General features: G+C 46.4%; 1 protein-coding gene across 2 annotated transcripts in view; it reads right to left on the reverse strand.

Annotated features, from left to right (window-relative positions):
• The window catches only part of LOC129707182 (cas scaffolding protein family member 4-like), a 93,990-nt gene that overhangs the window by 9,145 nt on the left and 63,721 nt on the right, over positions 1-21,124 (reverse strand). For both annotated transcript variants that reach the window (XM_055651990.1, XM_055651989.1), the window contains exons 3-6: positions 17,284-17,397; positions 8,737-8,865; positions 5,511-6,869; positions 2,635-2,733 (exon numbers count right to left, since the gene is read on the reverse strand). In XM_055651990.1, coding sequence (XP_055507965.1) covers positions 2,635-2,733; positions 5,511-6,869; positions 8,737-8,865; positions 17,284-17,397 — 1,701 coding nt within the window. The remainder of the gene's footprint in view (positions 1-2,634; positions 2,734-5,510; positions 6,870-8,736; positions 8,866-17,283; positions 17,398-21,124) is intronic.

Here is a 21,124-nt window from a genome sequence, read left to right on the forward strand (position 1 = left end):
ATGAGTGGATTTATAAATGACAGCACAGGGGCTCTTACTCACTGGAGTATAGAAGGATGATGGGGGGGGGGGGACCTCATTGATGCTTACTGTATAGTGAAAGGCCTGGATACAATGGATGTTTCCACAAGTGGGAGAGTCTAGGACCAGAGGTCATAGCCTCAGAATTAAAGGACATTACTTTAGGAAGGAGATGAGGAGGAATTTCTTTAGTAAGGGGATGGTGAATCTGTGAAATGTATTGCCACAGAAGGTTGTGGCCATGTCAATGGACATATTTAAGGCAGAGATTGATAGATTCTTGATCGGTACATGTGTCGGGGATTAAGGAGAGAAGGCAGTAGAATGGGGTTAAGAGGGAAAGATAGATCAGCCATTATTGAATGGCGGAGTAGACTTGATGGGTCGAATGGCTTAATATTGCTCCTATCACTTATGAACATGAAATGCAGAGGTTCTCTCGTCCTGAAGAATCTGCCCAAATAACCTATCCCAGACAAGACATTCAACGCAGCAGATGACTGGGGATAAAGTTAGATTGTTTCAACATTTATTTATTTGTATTATACTTTCGTTTTTATTTAATGTTTTATTGTTATTTTTGCTTAAGCTTTAATTATTTTGAATGCCTCTGATATTAGAGCACTTGAATCACGAGAGGCAGAACACAGAAATATGCCCTTCAACCCTCCATGCCTATACTGACAACCTAACTAATCCCATCTGCCTGTAGTTGACTTGTATCACCATGTCCCCTGCTAGTTACTGTGTCTGTCTATGTTGCTACCATATCTACTGAACCACCTTCTCTGGCAGTGGTTTCAGACATCTACCACTCTCCATGTAAAACAATTGCCTCATTAATCTCCATTAGATTTTCTCCGTCCCACCTTAAACCTATTGCTTCTACTGTTTGATATTTCCACCCTGGGAAAAAACTGACTATCTCTTATAATTTTAACCACTTGCTCTGATCATCCTCTCCTTTTAGCTAACAGTCTCAAATTGAGGCAAGATCCTGGCAAATCTGTTCTGAATTTTTGCCAAAGCTTCCATATCTTTCATATAGGGAGGCACCGATTCAGGACTTACCTGGACTTTACCTGTTTACACATCTAGACGCCCGCAGCGGTGGCTGCGGATGGTTGAGGTCCCGACTACGGGGGAAATGGAGGAGGACTGGACAAATTGTGTGCCTTCCACCACAGTGATGAATGCTGTGGTGGATGTTTGTGTTAAATTTTTTGTGTGTTTTTTTTAATTGTACCGCTGCTGGCAAATTCATTTCACTTGCACTTTATGTGCAGGTGATGAATAAAACTGATTGACTGAACCAGAATTAGACAACACTTCAAATGTGGGCTAACAATAGTTTTATAGAGCTGCAACATGACTTTCCAACTTTTATACTCAATGGCCCGACCAATGAAGGCAAGCATGCCATGTGCCTTCTTTACCACACTAGCCACTCCTGTTGCCACTTTCAGGAACTTAAGATCAGGAACAGAAGATGCACCTCAACATCTCCCTCAATATCAATGTTCCTAAAGGTTCTGCCATTTTGATTTTGTCCGCAGGATCTCTCTGCACATCAATGCTCCCAAGCATAGAAGGCTATGGATCAAGTACTGGTAAATGGGGTTAGCATACATGGTAGGTCGGTGTGGGCTTGATGGGCTGAAAGGCCTGCTTCCGTGATGTTTGACAATGAAATATTCCCAAACCATTTGATTGTGTGACTTAGCCACCTGCCAATGCTTTTGTGGAAAAGACTGGCTCTATCCCTTTGTGATAGGGTTACATCAAGGTGTTGCCATGGCACTGAGTCTCACCAGTCAGGGTTCAGTTAGCTCAAGATAGACGCAAAAATCTGGAGTAACTCAGCGGGTCAGACAGCGTCTCTGGAGACAAGGAATAGGTGATGTTTCGGGTCGAGATCCTTCTTCAGACTGAAGAAGGGTCTTGACCCGAAACGTCACCTATTCCTTATCTGCTGAGATGCTGCCTGACTCGTTGAGTTACTCCAGCTTCTTCAGTCCACCTTTGTTTTAAAGCAGCCTCTGTAGTTCCTTCCTACACATCCAAACAGCTCAAACCTGCTGGGTCAATGTGAGCATAAGATCATTAAAAAAAAAAACGGGGTTCCTTGATCAAGTCATGCAGCCCCAAGAACCAAAACAAAAAGGGAAATAAAATATTTGCAGAATCTTGTGTCTCCAGTAAAATGTATTGGTATTGGTCTGGTTCATTATTATCACTGGAATTGAACTACAGTGAAAAACTTTATTTTGTGTGCTGTCCAGAATATAGCGTTAACTTATAGGCTACTGAGTATGCGCAAAGGAAGAAAAGTTCAAGGACCACATCGAGGTAGATTGGAAGACGATGCATCAATGGGAGCAAAGTGGAATGGACTGGGTTGCATTCACAACTCTCTGCACTTTCCTGAGCCTGGACAGAGCAGTAGCTGTTGTCATTCATCCGGATAGGAAGCTTTCTATGGCCCATGTCCGTCTCTATTTGACTTTGTGTGATGAAAAACTTTCACAGCATTGCTTGGTCAGCGATAATTCCAAATCACCAAAGAAACAAGTTTGACTCGTTCCTATAATCCAGTAGAGTCAGAAGACATACCTGTCGTTCGAGCAAGAGTTTTTTCTGCCTGAAGCTCTCCTTCTCTCTCTGCCGGATGCTTTCTTTTTCCTTCTCCTGGTTTTCAAATTCTTCCTTCCTCTGCAGGGAACAATCAGCAAGACCGTCAACAATGATGCTCTTCAATACTGGGTGAGCCCGGCACAGACAGGCTTGAGCAAGTCCCCGGCACCAGCTGCTCCAGGGTCCACTCACCTGCCCAGGTGCGGCACCCAGTGGAAGGAAAGCCGCAGGTCGTGCAGCAGGTGGTGCTGCTGTCACACCACTCCAGTGACACAGGTTCAATCCTAACCTCTGTCTGTGTGTAATTTGCACATTCTCCCTTCTCTGTGTGAGTCTCCCCACATCCCACGGGTACAATTGTTGTTTACTCCCTAGTAGGGTAAAGGGCATAGAGGGAGAGGGGGATCAAGTAGAGAGGAGAGAGGGGGTTAGCAGAGATGGAGAGTCGGTGTGGGCTTGAGAGGGAGAGAGGGCCTGCTTCCGAGATGAGAGACTATGAGATAGAGAGAACCATTGATTGTGAGACTTAGAGAACCTGAGAGAGAGAAAGAGAGAACTCAAGTGTTGCCATGGCACTGAGTCTCACCAGTCAGAGGTCCAGTCAGAAAGAGAGATAGACGCAGAAAATCTGGAGTAACTCAGCGAGGGAGAGAAAGTGAGAGTGGAAAAAGAGAGCGTGGGAAATAGAGAGCGCAAGAAAATAGAGGGTGGAAAAAAGAGCATGAGAAAAAGAGAGCGAGAGCATGAGAGGGAGAGTATGAGAAAAGAGAGAGAGAGAGTAAGCATGAGAGAGAGCATGACAAGAGAAAGAGAAAAAAACAAGAGCATGAGAGAGAGGGGCAATGGAACTGGTTTCAGGAGTGAGAGATTTCTCCTTTGAGTTCCGGTGGGATAAAGCCAGGTTCTCCTTCAAAGACAGTGACAAAAGGGTGCGGCTACAGCAGGTTAGGTTAGCGTAGAGAGGATGTGTCAAAGATGACCAGGGGCCAAAGTAATTATTTCATGCAGGTTGGTCAGAGTCTAGAGACCTCAGAACACCAGAGTGGACAGACAAGTTGCTCCAGGTATTGAGAAAGGAGTTTCAGTTTAGTTTATTGTCACCTGTACCGAGGTACAGTAAAAAGCTTTTGTTGCGTGTTGGCCTGTCAGCGGAAAGACAGTACATGATTACAATCGAGCCATTCGCAGTGTATAGATACATGATAAGGGAAGTGACTTGTGGAGAGATGGGGAAGGAAGTCCTCAATGGTCACCTGTGTTGTAACAATCCCACAGTTCTCGGACAAAAACTGCAGTGAACCATCAGAGGCCCAGGCAGCATCCGTGGAGAGGGAAACGGTCAACATTTTAGGTTGGGGACCCTTTCTCCTAGTTCTGCAGGGGGACCCAGGCCTGAAAGACCTAAATGGGACAGCTGGCGATCTTTGGTTTAGATTAAGGCAAACCCCGGGGGGAGCAAACATCGAGCTGGTGAGGCTGGGATCCAACGGAAAGGGTAGGAGCAATGAAAGGGTAGCTGCTAGCTGCTAGCAGGTCATGCAGGCTCTGTGGAGGGATATGTTCAGACCAGACCCTTCAGTGGATTCTACACCGAGTTCTTCCAGCACAGTTCCTCCTATCTTGCATGGACACAAAATGTTGGAGTAACTCAGCGGGACAGGCAGCATCTCTGGATAGAAGGAATGGGTGATGTTTCAGGTTGAGACTGTTCTTCAGACCCCCCCTCTGCCCCAGATTCAAACATCTGTAGTCTCCTGTGCCTCGGACCCAGCACGGATTGTACCCCAGATAGACACAAAAACGATGGAGTTAGTTATTTATCAGGTCAGACTCCAGCTTTGTGTATCCATGTTCGGTTTAAACTGGCCTCTGTACAGGTGTCCGATTAGTACGGGTGTCAGGGGTTATGGGGAGAAGGCAGGAGAATAGGGTTGGAAGGGAGATATAGATCAGCCATGATTGAATGGTGTAGTAGACTCGATGGGCCGAATAGCCTTAAGGGCCTGTCCCACTTAGGAGACCTAAACAGCAACCTCTGGTGACCTTGCCCGCCACCCAAGGTTTCCATGAGGTCACAGGAGGTTTTGGTCACTCTCCCTAATGGTCGAAAGTGGTTTCCGCGTGGTTGAGGCTTCATCTGGGTTGCTGCTGTTTTTTCATCATGATTAAAACCGGCCTCAACTAAAAATAGGTTGCCGTTTTAAAAATCGATAATTTTTTAGTCGCAGGTCTAGTCGAAGCCGATTTTCTTCATAGTCGGGGAAGGTTTTCAACGTATGTTGGAAGGTGGTAGGAGGTTGCAGGTCACCTCGACCTTGATTTTATTTTGGGTGGTGGGCATGTTCACCAGAGGTTGCTGTTTAGGTCTCCTAATGCTCCAGTCCCACTTAGGAAACCTGAACCGAAACCTCTGGAGACTTTGCGCTCCACCCAAGGTTTCCGTGCGGTTCCCGGAGTTTTTTGTCAGTCTCCCTAATGGTCGAGAGAGAGAGTGGAAAATGTTTCGGCGATTATTTCAAAAAATTCCAAACCGGCCGCGACTAAAAATAGGTTGCCGTTTTAAAAAGCGGTAATTTTTTAGTCAAAGCCAGTTGCGGTGCTAGTTGAAGGTGGTTTCTGGAGGTTGCAGGTAGTGGAAGGTAGGACTTCAACCTCCGGCAACCACCTGCAACCTCTGGCAACCACTTTCGACCATTAGGGAGACTGACAAAAACCTCCGGGAACCGCACGGAAACCTTGGGGCAAGTGGAAGGGGCATAAGTGGGACAGGCCATCACATGACCTGCAGCTCCTTCCCAGAGGGGTTGTACGCCACCCCCCCCCCCCACCCACCCCCGCCTGGTCGCCCCACCAACCTGTAACTGGACATATTCGCAGTCTTCTGCCCGGTTGTGTGGGCTTGCTTTGACGCTCTGCACCTTCCGCAGCGGGGTGGGGACCGGCGCCTTGTGCTTGGTGGTCTTCCTCTGTAGACGGGCCCTGATCTCGGCCGCACCCGGGGTAGGGGGGCTCGCCTGCGGGGGCTGCTTCTGGGCGAAGAGGAGCTTGGCGTTGGCTATGATGATGGAGACCAGGCGCTTGACATCGTCGGGCACGGTGCGGGTGACCATGATGAAGCGGTCCAGGTGGTCTGGCGCCGCCTGGGTCTGGGTCTGGGTCAACACCAGCGCGTCCAGAGCCCAGCCACAGTCGGCCAGCGCCCGGCTCGTCTCCACCAGGATCTGCTGCGAGTCCTCCACCACCTCCAGCTGCTTGCACAGGCGGCTCTGGAGGTTGGCGTCCGTCAGGCGGGCCGCGTTCACCCTCACCCCACGCACCAGCCCCAGGAAGGCGGCCAGGCTGGTGAGCACGGTGCCGGCCGCTGAGCTCACCTCGCCCAGGTGGGGCTGTAGATGTTCCCGCAGCCGCCAGCGACTGCTCACAAACACCATGATGCTGCCCACCGACACCGACACCTGTTGCTGGAGCCGGTCCAGCGCGGCCGCCGCGTCCAGGCTCATCTCCTCCGGCCCCGGCCCGGCGGGGGGAGAGGCCGGAGAGGGAGCTGGACGCCGGGGCGTGGCCGGAGTTGGCGCCAGACGCTGGGAAATGGCCGAAGCGGGCGAGATGTCCGGACTCTGGGGAGCGGTGGGAGAAGTCGCTGGACGTTGGGCCGTGGCCGGAGAGCGGGAAGGGGCCGGAGAGAGGTCGGTGGCCGGACGCTGGGTCGTGGCCTGAGCCGGGTACGAGGCCGGCCGCTGGGACGTGTCCGGGGCGCTCTGCCTGCGCTCCGGCCACTGGGCAGCCTCTCTGGACACCAGCGGGGGGACGTCGTACACCGGCTGGGGACCGGCCGGGAGTCGTGGCAGGTCGTAGATGGCGGTCGCTGCTGCTGCGACTGCGGCTGGCGGCTTGGGCAAGCTGGCGGGCACGTCGTAGATTTCGGCTGAGCGGGCCCGGGACAGGGGGGTGTGGTATAGACCGGCCCCCTGTGGGACGGGCACGTCGTACAGAGCCTGTCCGGAGCCGGGCCGTGGCGGCGGCGCGCTGTAGCGGGCAGCCACCTCCTCTCTAGACACCGGCACGTCGTACACGGCCGGGCTGGATGGTCGCCGCTCCTCCGGACACTCCCAGGCCGGCCTCCGGACAGCCGCCAGCTCCCTCCCCGCCGCCGGCGGCCTGTCGTAGACGCTGGCCGGCAAGTCCAGGCTCATCCGCGGGGGAACGTCGTACACCTGGGGGGTGGGAGAGGCAGACAGGTGAGGAGAGGTCCCCCGAGAAAGACCTTGCTCTGTGTGTAGGAAGGAACTGCAGATGCTGGTTTCAACATGAAGATAGACAGAAAATGCTGGAGTAACTCAGCGGGACGGGCAGCATCTCTGGAGAAAATGAATAGGTGACGTTTCGGGTCGAGACCCTTCAGTCTGAATTTGTCCCCAGGAAGGATCTCTCTCCAAAGCATTGAAAGCTATGGATCAAGTATTGGTAAATGGGATTAGCATACACGGCTACTTAAAGGTTGCTGTGGGCTGAAGGGCCTGTGGTGTATATGCCCTATGAAATAGTCCCAAACCATTTGACTGTGTGACTCAGCCACCTGCCAATGCCTTACTCAATGCTTTGGTGGGAAGGACATGCTCTGTGACATTGTGATCAGTTTATGTCAAAGGTGATGCCACGGCACTGAGTCTCACTGGTCAGGGTCCAGACAGCTCAAGATAGACACAAAAAGCTTGAGTAGCTCAGCGGATCAGGCAACATCTCTGGAGAAAAGGAATAGGTGAAGTTTTGGGTCAAGACCCTTCTTCAGACAGTAGCTTTATGTAGATAGTAGCTGTCCCAAATTTTCCCAAATTATAATGTAGACAGTGAGGTGCAGCCACACTGGGGGTAAATATTGGCCAGAACACTAGGGAGAACATCTCCCTCTCCTCGTCTGAAGAAGGGTCTCAACCCGAAACATCATCCATTTGTTCTCTCCAGAGATGCTATCTGTCCCGCTGAGTTACTCCAGCATGGGATGGCAGTACCTAGTGTATTCATTTATCGCTTAAAGGGTCGCAACAGTACAGTTACTGCCTTACAGCGCCAGAGACCCTGACCTTGGGTGCTGTCAATATGGAGTTTGTACATTCTCCTTGTACTTGCAAAGGGCCTGCATCTCCAAACTAAATTTAATTAAATGAAACCTTGCACATTAACAACGTCAGTGCTCCCTGCAGAGGCTATGTTGAACGTTCTCTTCATTCTCAAAGGATGAGTGATTTGAAATGTGTGCAACCTGCTGTCCATTCACCTGCTATGAATTCACCCACACTAATCATAGTGGGTCAACAAATGGCAGTGGGTGGTTGGAGAATTATTGACCGTGAACAATGAATAGGAGCGTAATTAGCTCAGCTGGTTACATTCTCATCTGGAATAAAAGGCAGGGATGGGGATGGGTGGGGTTAGGCTCATCAGTTACTCCAAAGTTAGGAAACTTTGATAGAATTGAGCATTTCACCACTGGCATCAAAGATTCCGGATAATTCAGTGAAGAGTGGGATGGTTCGGCAGTGTCCTATCAATTAACAATGTTGAAACAAAACAATCATGATCATGCTACTCTTTTGTGCAACTTGTGTACAAATTGGCTCCACCTTTCCCACTCTGCTTCAGAGGATTTCTAGTTGTAAAGCCCGTGCAGTCGGGCTGATATTCTGTTGACATGAAATGCACTAGTGTGAAGTGAAGTGAATATTTCTAAGAGACTCAGTAGGTTGGGTTTGTTTTGCGTGGAGCAGAGAAAGCCCAGTGAGGACCTGATTGAAGTAAATAACATGAGGGGCATAGAGAGTGCAGAAAGTAAATAACCTTTCCCATGGCAGAGGTTACCCTCAGAGCATTTGAGTTTAGTAACCAAGGTAAGAAGTTAAGAAGTATCTAGCCTTCTAGACGGCTACACTGCAAGTGCAAATGTTGGTAAATGGAATTAGTATAGATGTGTATTCATTGATTGGTATGGACATAGTGGACCGAACAACCTGCCTCTGTGGTTTATGACACACCAATCCTAAGACAAGGAATTTGACACCACTTTAATACCCAAGCCATTCTTACCTGACTCTGAGTCACTGCTCTATGTCTTTCAAAACTCGGTGGAATGTCATACAACTGCTGGATTAGTTTTCTCTCCTCCTCTGTATGAAACATGGAAGATTTCCTTGCTACTGCAGCAGTGTTAGGCATCTGTACGTAAACACAGTAAGAAAGCATGATAATGTGATGAGCGAATGCATAACACCTCTCTCATTTGTAACATAGGCACAGAACAGGCACATGGATAGGACAGGTATAGAGGGAATGGGCCAGTGTGCAGGCAAATTAGACTAGCTTGGTTTGGGTGTCTTGGTTGGCATGTAGGAGTTGGCCGAAATACCTATTTCTTTGCTCTATGACACTGTGTGAATGGTAGAAGTGATTAGGTTGACACAATTGGAATGGTGATGTTCACTGAGCATTTGTCTGGGGATGGGGAGAAGAAGCAATGGGAGGATAAGGAGCATTGCCACTGCTCCTAGACCTGGGCTCAGCCCTTTGCACACATTGGAAGGGACACTGGAGAGCAGACCCAAGCTCTCTCCTCCAACTTGGGATGAGACCCTTGATTGCACAGGTCCTACTGGCCAAGCTTAACAATGGCATAATAATTGCACAGTTGTCCATCCTTTACCTGAAGGGCTTCCTGCTTGCATGATAGTGCTGAATAACAAACCCCAGGATATTAAAAGTAATGTGGGGCTGCTGTACAATTGTGTTGCTATGTGATCACGTCTGGGATCATGTAGAGAGGAGTAGGTTCAGGGAGGAGCAATCAATTCCTGAAGGACATTAGTGATCATGGTTCCATATCTGGTTGGACATATTCTTGATGGTTTGATCCCATGACCGTCTGGCTGGGTGACGTTTAATCATATGACAATATGCCAGTGCATGCAAATGTCATCACATTTACCTTAAAGAAGTTGGTTCTCTGTCAGTAAATATCTTGCACTGAACATAGTGACTGAGAAGCAGAAGGAATGTGCCACTGATGGGATTATGCTTCAACCTCGATTCCACCTCTCTACACTATCTCCATATCTCTTGATTCCTTTAATATCTTAAAATCTATTAATCCCTGCATTAAATATACTCATCAACTGAGCCTCCACAGCCGTCTGGGGTAGGGACTTTCAAAGACTTACCCACCTGCAGGGTGAACAAATGTTTTCTTATCTCTATCCTGCATGGCCAACCCAAGATTCCACTCGCTGTGGCCAAGCTAACACATCCATGCATCCACATTGACCAGGAGAAAATGTCATTGAGGCCATCTCTCATTATGATAAACTCATGGGAGTACATACAGTTCCAGTGGCTTAATTACACCATGTGGAACGAACGCACTATCACAGGAATCGATTAGGTGAGCTTTCCCTGTAATCTCTCAATCACAAATCTATCCTTCCCTAAGGTGGACCAAGTGGTGCAGCTAGTGGACCGCTGCCTCATGGTGCCAGAGACCCAGCTTCAATCTTGATCTCCATCTGTGTGGAGTTTGCATTTTCTCCCTATGACAACATGGGTTTTCTCCAGATGCTCTGGTTTCCTCTCATGTTCTAAAGATGTGTACATTGGTAGGTTATTTGGCCATTGTAAATTGTCCCTCGTATGTGGGTCAATGTAGAATCTGTGGACAGATAATGCGAATATGGAGAGAATAAAACATGGAATTAATGTTGGATTGGGGTGTTTGATGGTGTGGGCGGTCCAGGGGGTTGAGATCAGATTTGTCACCTCTGGATGGGCTGGAGGACTTCCAGAGCCCTGGCCACAGGGGGCAAATTCGACCTCCCAATCAGCAGCGGATGTCGACTATGGGAACTGATTTGCCGGCTTGATCCGGGCCGGAGTTCCAGAGCCCCGGCCACAGACGGCAAACTCGCCCCAGCGACCACCCGTGGAAGTCACGATGAGCTCAAGATCAAGTGCCCTCTCATAATTTTGTCCGGATTCAATCAGGTGCCAGACCACAAGTTGTTGGTAAATCTGTGGTGGATCTGTACTAACATTGCATTTGATGTCCTTACCACTGACTCAACCTGCAAATTGACCATTTGGGAATCCTGCACCAGCATTCCCAAGTCCTTTTGCACCTCCGATTTCTGAATCCTCTACCCATTCTGAAAATAGTCTTACGCCTTTATTCCTTCTACCAAAGTGCTTGACCGTACCCTTTGTTGCGTTGTGTTTCACCTGCCACTTCTTTGCCCACTCTCTCAACCTGTCCAAGTCCTTCTGCAGCCACCCTGCTTCCTCTGCACAACCTACCCTTCCACCTAACTTCCTACCATCCACAAACTTGGCCACAAATCCATCAATTCCTGCACCCAGATCATTATATCATATAACGTGAAAAGTAGCAGACTTAACATTGACCTCTGCGGAACACCAGTAGTCACCGGAAACCAACCAGAAAAGGCTCCCTTTATTCCCACTCTTTGCCTTCTGCCAGTCAGCCAATCTTTTATCCATGCTGGTACTTTGCCTCTAATACCATGGGATATCTTCTTCAGCAGCTTCACATGTGGCACGGGGTGGAAGATTGCAACCTTCACGTGGTCCACCCTGTTTCGACTAATGCAATCAACCCGACGTGCACAAACAATTAGATCAAGTAGAACAAGTTGACCTACAACTTTAGGCTGTGCATGCATTACGCAAGAAGAAGAAGACATGTGCCACCTTTTGAAAATCCAAGTAAGGTCAGTTTATTGTCACATGTACCAGTTAAGGTACAGTGGAATTCGAAGTAAACAACATTCACTGACACCCAACATTCTTCGTCTATCTCACTTGTTCCTTAAACAATTCCAACACATTTATCAGGCAAGATCTGCCCTTCAAAACCATGCTAACTTTGGCCTATTTTATCAAGTCATTCCAAGTACCCCAAACATCATCCTTATTAATAGACTTACATTTTACCAACCACTGAAGTCAGACAAACCAGCCTATAATATCCTTTCTTTTGCCTCATTCCCTTCTTAAACAGCAGAGTTACATTTGCTATTTTCCAGTCGTCCGGAACCATCCCTGACCCTAGTGATTCTTGAAAAATCTTGACTAACCCCTCCACAATCTATTCAGCTATCTCTTTCAGAACCCTGGAGTGTAGTTCATTTGGTCCAGGGAGCTTATCTAGCGTCAGACTTTTCAACTTCCTAAGCACTTTCTCCTTACTAATAGCGACTCCACACATTTCTACTCCCTGGCTCTTGAATTTCTGGCATGTGCCTTACAAAAAACAAATTCAGTTCATCCGTCATTCTGTGTTCCCCATTCTTCTTCTCGGCGAGTTCCCCACTACTTCTCCAGTGTCATTTACTAGAGGTTCCATGTTGACTCTTGCCTCTCTTACCCTTTATATCTTTGAAAAAAAACCTTTGTTATGTTATTGACTAGCTTACCTTCATATTTCATCTTTTCTCGCCTTATTGCATCTTTAGTTGGTTTTTAAAGGCTCCTGCTAATCTTTGCCATATTATATGTCTTCTCTTTTGCCTATTGTGCTGTCTTTGATTTCTCTTGTCAGCCACACTTGCCTCATTTTCCCCTTAGTATGTTTCTTCCTCTCAAGGATGAAAAGATCCTGCATCTTCCGAATTACTCCCAGATACACCAGCCATTGCTGCTCCACCATCATTCTTGCTAGGATCCCTTTCCAAATCAACTTTAGCCATCTCTTCCCTCAAGTCGCTGGAGTTACCTTTATTGATACTGATAAAGTCACTCACTGCAGGATCTCTTGTTGAATTATTGCTTGCTGCAGCATCTCTGTGCCTCCTGATGATTGAACCCTTGCTAAAAGAATTTAAATCACTAAAGACGATGGATGTACATTTGCATCAAAGATGCTTAGCATTCCATCTCCTGCCCACATTTTGGCTGCAATTCTGGCTGTACCACTGCTCTTTGCTTACAAGCAGAAACCAAAGAGCGAAGATCTGGTATAGAAGGTGGTACAGTGTGTTGAAATCCTATGTGACAAATCTGAGTCAGGGCACTGGTCCACATTCAAGGACTCTGAAGCCAACTTCGATGAGTATGTCACTGCTGTCACAGACTTCATCAGTAAAGGTGTGGAGGACCGCATGCCAAAGAAGTCAACCCGAGTGTTCGCCAACTGGAAACAAGGGGTGACCTGCGATATTCACTCCCTGGTTAAGTCCAAGTCTGCAGCGTTCAAGTCAGACAATCCCAACCTGTTCAGGAAATCTATTTATGACCTTCACCAAGCCATTAGGAATGCCAAGAGGGAATTCTGGACCAAATGGAATCTGGGATAACCATTGCACACTTGCACACCGTACCGGGCTACAAAGTGAGTCTGACAATATTGTTGGCAATAATGCATTCCTCCATGATGAGCAATAGGAGGTCAGTGGAATGGCGTCAAGCACCCTAACAGCCTCGGGAGTACTGTACATAGTTACCTTTGTAATTATCAGATCAGCCTTGCTAATATTGAACTGCAGAAAGCATCTGGTCCGGATAGTGTCCTTGGCCATGCCTTCAGAACACGCAGTGACAGTTAACATGAGTATTTGCGGACATGTTTAACCTCTCCCTACTCCATTCTGAGGTTCCTATCTACTTCAAGAAGACCACTGCCATCCCAGAACCAATGAAGAGCAAGGTCAAGTGCATTAATGACTACTGTTTAGTGCTCTGACATGCACCATCATGAAGTGCTGGTCACCACACACATTAACTCCAGCCTCACATACATCGTTTATCCATTGCAATTCACCTACTGCCACAGCAGGTCCACAGCAGACATAATTTCCATGGCCCTACACTCATCCCTGCAGCATCTGGATAATAAAGATGCCTATGTCAGAATATTTATTGACTATGACTCCACATTCAATGCCATCATCCCAACTTGTCTCCAAACATCCAGACATAGGACTCAACAACCCCCTCTGTAACTGGATCCATTACTTCTTGACCCATAAACTAAACTGAACTGAACATGGTCCATAAACAGTGAAGATATGTCTCACAATAATTCTCAACACCGTTGCCCCACATAGATGCATTCTCAGCATCTCACTTTACTCTCCATACACTCAGGACTGTGACATTGAAAGCTAGATTTTTGTTCTGGCACCATTCATTCAAATTATCGAACAAACATTCTCCCACAATGACTCATTGTTGCCCATTATTTGTCCATGTATGGTGGTATCGTTGACGAATTTAAAGGTGGCGTTGGAACTGTGTCTGGCTGCACAGTCAGGTATAGAGGAGACTGAGCACACTGCCTTGACGTGTCCCTGTACAGATGGATATAGAGGAGGACGAGTTGTTGCCAATTCATACTGACTGTGGTCTGCTGACAAGGAAGTTGAGGATCCAATCTCATAGGGACGAGCTTGATGATGTGTACGTGTCCTTAGGTGGTCCAATGCAGTGTGGGGACCCAATGAGATCGCATCCCCTATTGATCTAGTGATGGTTGGAGAATTGTAGATTTTCTAGGTCCTTATTAAGGCAGTAGTTGATGTGCATCACAGACAACATCCCAATGACATTCATTAGCACAGATGTTAGTATCACTGGTCAGCAGTCATGAGTCACCTTACTCTTCCTGGGTACGGTATTATGAATGTCCTTGTAAGGCAGTTAGGGCCTCGTACTTTCTGACACCGGCCTCTGTGGCTGAGATTACAGTGTCATCAGGATTAGTAGTGGCCCAAGTATGTTCTCCCTCTCAAAGTGAGCATAGAAGGCATTGAGCTTGACCAAGGTGAGATGCATTGGGATGTATATCTCCGCCCAAGTGTGCAAGGAATTGCAAAGAGTTGTGGATGCAGCCTGGTCCATCACACAGACCAGTCTTCAACTCCCTCCCCCGACCCCCCACCCCCATCAATTCCATCTATACTTCATTCTGCCTTGGCAAAGCCGCCAACATAAACAAGGACTACTCACACCCCAGTCATCCCCTCTTTACACCTTTTCCACCAGGTGAAAGCAGAAGCTTGAAAGCTTTTTTAACTGTACTTTCTTTGTATCCGTAACACTATTGTCTGCACTCTACGTTTCCTATCTCTTTATGCACCGCTTGTTATACTCATGTGTGGTATGGCTTGCCTCGATAACACGCCAAACAGCTTTCCACTGTACCTCGGTACACGTGACAATAATAAACCAACACTAATACTATCCTGTGAATATCCATGCACTGTCCATAGGGTGGCACATTGGCACATAGAGCTGCTGCTTCACTGCACCAAAGAGCTGGGTTTAATCCTGACTGTGAATTTGTATGTTCTCCCTGTGACCGCGTGGGTTTTTTCCGGGTATTCCGGTTTCCTTCCACATCCCAAAGACTTGCAGGTTTGTAGATTAATTGTCTTCTGTAAAATGCCTCTAGTGTGTGTAGGATCCAAAAGTAGGATAACATAGAACTAGTGTCGAGGTGATTGATGGTAGACGTCCACTGAGTGGGCCAAAGGGCCTATTTCCATGCTTTATCTCTAAAACTAAATTCAACTAACCTGTCAGGTCAAGTGAGATTGTTGCCATATGCACAAATACATTTGTACACAGTTTGTACACTGGCATATACCCTATGAAAACATGACACTTCTCTCAGCATTGCTCCATTCTCTGGGGATTATCACCCCTGAAGAAGACTATTGTGGCCATTTCCTGCCAGGCTGACCTTCATTATGATCCTGCCAGCCTTTCTCTTCTCTAGCATCTCTTGTGTACATTGCTGTTGTCTGGCTGTCAATAGAATTGTGCCTTAGAGAACCCATGACCCTCATTGATTGCCGCACAACAAAGCACTTAGAACTGCGCTGAATGGGATATGAGATGGTTAGGAATGACCTCGGGCAATATCACATCTCTGCAGGATGCGCTTAATATACACATCAGCAACTTTCTTCAGTGTCTGAGAAAATTCGACAAGTCCACAAGGAATCTCCCTAACATCCACAGATGCAGCATGGAAGGTATTCTGACAGGATGCATCTCGACCTGGAATGGCAACTCCTCTGCTCTTGACCTCCTGAACCTGCATGGGGTAGTGAATACAGCCCAGCCCGTCACGGGCTCATAACTTCCTTCGCACCCGTCCATCTTCAAGGTGCGTCGCATCAGATGGACTGGAGGTATCGTCAAGGATATCTCTAACCCTAAATATTCTACCTTCTGGAAAAAGATACAGGAAGTTGAAGACTCAGACGTCCAGACTTAAGAACAGCCTTTTCCCCACTGTTACCAGATTCCTGAACCAAACATCTATTTCACATCACATTCCAGGAAGTGCTGCCACCTACTTTGATTCTAAACTCCACCTCATTTGGTTATTCCGTTATAGTACTTTAATATTCTTTTGCACGGCTTGGCTTTTGCATTACAACCTAGCACCATCCTGCTGTTTTGCAACTGTCATAGTTATTTATTGCTGTATTTATCAATACTGCATGTATACTGTTTATTCTGTGAGCTTCAGGTGAACCTGGTGTACATGACAATAAATTAAACTGAATCCCTACTAAGTACCGGTAACTCCCATTGTAACTCGTGCAAGATCTGTTCTCGTCCTGGTATCTAGGTCTGAACAGAATTTCTCTTTGGATTTTGGCCAAATGCATAATTCTTTTGAAGGAACCTTAACTTTGTAAAGCCATCAAAGTTAGCTGCATCCCAATTTGTGTGTGTGTGTGTGTGTGTGGTGTGAGGAGCTGGTGTGCTGGAGCTGGAGTAACCCTTACACTTTATAAATATACCCAGTCTCTGCTTAGTTCTTTGTTCGCAATGGCTGGGCCAAGTTATAGAATTTGCTTTGTGAAAAATCACAGTCACCAACTGCTGGCCAACTTGTGGACAACAGTGGATGACTGAGAACTGAAACAAAACTGGGCAAATGTCATGCTCAAAAATGTGCATAAATTGCCTGTACATGAGAGTGGCCACTGAGATTTGAAAATTGGTTTGACATATTAACATGCAAATTGAAATGTTAATTTGAAGAGATTTCCATTGAAATTTGCTTTTCAATTCACAATTTCTGAATCATGTCTTTGTGCTGCTGTTGTCCGGCTCTGCCTTGCTTTAGTTTGATTTTGTTAAACTTCGTTAAACTTCAACCAGTTAATATTGAAAAAGTTCAAAATTTAAAAGTTAAAAATGCTTTGATCCCAGACGGTGTGGGGTTATTTTGGTGAGAGTGCAAAGATCACCGACTAGGTAGCCATGACAGCTAGGGTATGTGAGACATTACAGGCACGTTTGACTGAGATCAGTTTGGGGATCTACTTTGATGCTACTGAGGGTGAATGGTTGATGACATGGATTTGTCTTTTAGCCAAGGAAGTACATGAGCTGGCAATTCTTCTACAGTTGGCAAAGTGAAGTGTCTGAGGTGAGAGTTGTGGCTTATGCAGGTTATAAATAACAGCGTAGAAGCGCGCCCATCTGGTTCTACATAAGTACACAGCTGAAGCTGAACAAGCCAGAACTGATCCGTAATTGTTTGTATCAAGGCCCCTATACCCAGGGTGTGTCTCAGCGGTTTATGTAATTGGGATTTCTTCACATTACCTGGTTGTCCTGGAGTCTGGAGATATGGGACGGCGGGATATCGTAAGCATCAGCATAAGGTCCTGAAATGGAGTTCAGGCTGAAGGCCGGTCCCATTCGGGGAAGCGAAAACACCTGCAGGTGAAAAACATGCAAAGCCATTTAATAAAAGTATAAGGAGTGCTTTGCCAATCTATCCAACTCAATATCTGGCTCAATAATGATGAAGGACGATGCTGCCATCCTTCCTGTCTTGCAGTGTTCTAACAATATGCCCACCATCCCAATACATGCACGTTCCCGGTGTACACCTGGTGCTTGGTGGGTGAAGGAGCAGACTCCTGCTCCTAATTCATAAGCTTTGTAGCGTTGACTGTTGCTGTCCTCTGACAGATCAAACACTTTTTCAGTAATGTCGACGGGTCTAATTGAACATTATTTAAAGGGTCCGGCATTTCACACCACCTTAGACAGAGTGCTGTGAAACTGTCCATCAATCCAGCCACAGGTAGACTGATCCTAACCAGGGTCCCCGGGTGCTCTCTGCAGGGTTCCCGTCAAAATAAACTGGCCATTAACCCACTCAGGAAAACGTGCAAAATAACTTCTAGGGAGGGGAAGTGCAAATGATCAGATGGCAAGATGGGTTATATCGCAACTGAATAAATGACTCTTCCCTCCCCATGTGACCCCAGGGTTCATGAGGTCTACTCGCCTCTCATTCTTTCTTTGGTTCAATGGTTGCATCAAGTTTAGAATTCCCTCTGTAAAAATTAGGAGACAGCAACCTCTGACCAAACTAGTGGAAAGAGGAAGTCCACCGACAACTTTTTTGAGACTTTGAATGATACTGACTTTAGAACTGAGAGCAAAGCAGGCATCATCTTTGGAAGCTGTTCCCAAATAGGGTTTGTTCAGGGACCCAGCTGTTCCAGATAGAAACTTCTTCCATGTTACAAACAGTATCCGCTGTTCCAGGTGTGAACTCCTATATATCGGCAAGACCAAGCGCAGACTGGCCGATCATTTAGCTGAACGCCTCCATTCAGTCCGTCTGTGCGATCTCCCAGTTGCTAAACATCTCATTCCCATACTGACTTTTCTGTCCTGGGCCTCCTCCACTGTCAGAGTGAGATCCAATGCTAATTGGAAGAACAGCGCCTCATATTTTGCTTGGGCAGCTTCCAACCCAGGGGTGATAATATTAATTTCTCTGATTTCAAGTAAACCTTGCTTTCCCTCTGTCCATCCCTCCCCTACTCTAGTTCTCTGACTAGTTTCACTGTCCTTCTGATTTTACTAATTGTATGCCTTCCTTGTCACCTTCCCCTCAGCTCACAATGAACCATTCTACATTTCCTTATCATCATCTGCTTTGACCTGTCGTTTTCCCCCTATAATCTCTAGACTCCCTCTCCCTTGACTCTCAGTCTGAAGAAGGGTCTCGACCCGAAACGCCACCCATTCCTTCTCTCCAGAGATGCTGCCTGCCCTGCTGAGTTACTCCAGCATGTTATGTCTATCTGCCGTCTGTAACTGCTGTGGTCTTTCTAGTGAGGGCCCAGTAATGATAAAGGATTTATTCAAGCAACAGAGGATGAGGTGCTTCATCAGTTGGCTGCTCCAAGGTGGAGTTGATTGGTATTGGAGTTCACAACTATATTTGTTACTAGTGGGTTTTAGTGGATTTCTTAATGGGGTTTTAATGGATTTGTAACCGGGGTTTTGATTGCGTTTGCTATTGGGGAGGGCTGTGAATAGATCTGTTGTCAAGGTTTTTCAATCATATTGTTACCATTGTATTTGATTCTATATTTTAACAGAAATTTTGAATGGAGTTCGTTGACTATATCCAGGACAATTTCTTAGATCAAAACAATCTGGATCCAACCAGGCTAAACTGGTTGTCTGTGGAATTCTCTGCCTCAGAGGGCAATGGAGGCAGGTTCTCTGGATTCTTTCAAGAGAAAGCTAGATAGGGCTCTTACAAATAGCAGAGTCAGGGGATATGGGGAGAAGGCAGGAATGGGGTGCTGATTGGGGATGATCAGCCATGATCATATTGTATGGCGGTGCTGGCTCGAAGGGCCGAATGGCCTTCTCCTGCACCCATTGCCTATTGTCTAAACCTATTTTTGATCTGGACATGTGTGACGGGGATGTGATTATTTAATGAACTAATGGTAATAATAAATATTTTTGGAATGAAGTTTGGAATAAAATTAGAGTTGGAAGAAGGGTCTCGACCTGAAACGTCACCTATTCCTCCTCTCCATAGATGCTGCCTCACCCGCTGAGTTTCTCCAGCATTCTTGTCTACCTTCGATTTTTCCAGCATCTGCAGTTCTTTCTTAAACATAAAATTATAGAATATCAGATCTTGTTTGGGAGTTGCGAACCAAGGTCTGGAAACATAGAAACATAGAAATTAGGTGCAGGAGTAGGCCATTCGGTCCTTCGAGCCTGCACCGCCATTTAATATGATCATGGCTGATCATCCAACTCAGTATCCCGTACCTGTCTTTTCTCCATACCCTCTGATCCTCTTGGCCACAAGGGTCACATCTAACTCCCTCTTAAATATAGCCAATGAACTGGCCTCAACTACCCTCTGTGGCAGAGAGTTCCAGAGATTCACCACTCTCTGTGTGAAAAAAGTTTTCCTCATCTCGGTTTTAAAGGATTTCCCCCTTATCCTTAAGCTGTGACCCCTTGTCCTGGACTTCCCCAACATCGGAAAAACAATCTTCCTGCATCTAGCCTGTCCAACCCCTTAAGAATTTTGTAAGTTTTTGGAACTTGTGCCTTAGGTCATTTGTAAAGGCACTTTATCATGATCTAACGCATAGATGATTAAAATTGATTGGGTTCATCTAAGATTAGATCTTAGACCAGGAGAGGGATTGACACTTGAGGAAATATTGCGTATTCTCTGCAAAGACATGTGTTGCACTGAAGAATAAGTGCAAAAGTTGGATCATTTTTCACCTTGGTTTATGTATAAATCATGCAATATGAATCATCCTAGTGATCTTTTTCAGCTGAAATTCTGCTGGCTTGCCATCATCCAAGAAGAATATCCATACAGATGTTAATTGCTGAAAGATCCAGCTGTTCATTGTTCATTGTTTGTACTGGCAGAAATTTACAGCTGGATCATTCTGCGATTAACATCTGCATGAAATTTTTAGATTCAATTTTTTTTTTTTATGTCCTTCAATGATTTCCAGATACGTGATCTTCCTGCTGGATTTTCATCGGACACCTCTTGTAATCCCACACATTTATTCCCTTAATAAAGTGTCTCCCAGGATACCGCAGTTCTGGCACACATTCCCAATCACATGTGAGAATTGGAGCATATTGGCAAGCACCGAAATGGAAAAGAAGGGTGAATATGCTTGTGTGTGGTTTAGGTAAAGCCAGGAGAACATTTTGAAGGATGAGTACTCTGTGTTTACTTCCTCTCAGTCCTGACCTTTATCAGGCCCCAGTCTCCTGTTGCAGCGTGGAACTAGTGAATGCAGGAGTTGTGCAGGGGTTTGGGAAGGCGAGGACAATTCTGACAGACTGAGCAAGCTGCTGATTTCTTGATTCCCTGTCTCCTTTGAAGTTACATATGTCACATTGTTCAGTTTTTATTATGGATGATTTCTCAATGTCATCATCGCTACCTTCTGATGAAAATCTAGATTAACAATAGTAGCAGGCTATCTATGACCCGCCTACTGGCTGGTCATTACCATTCTGCAACCTCAGACCACACTCCTCATCATCAATAACATCTCATCCTTGGATCAGAAACTTCTGCCCTGATGAATCTTAGATACAATGCTAGATTTATCGAGTTATGCAACTTGGA

The sequence above is a fragment of the Leucoraja erinacea genome, chromosome 21, assembly GCF_028641065.1.
Source record: "Leucoraja erinacea ecotype New England chromosome 21, Leri_hhj_1, whole genome shotgun sequence".
NCBI lineage: Eukaryota > Metazoa > Chordata > Chondrichthyes > Rajiformes > Rajidae > Leucoraja > Leucoraja erinaceus.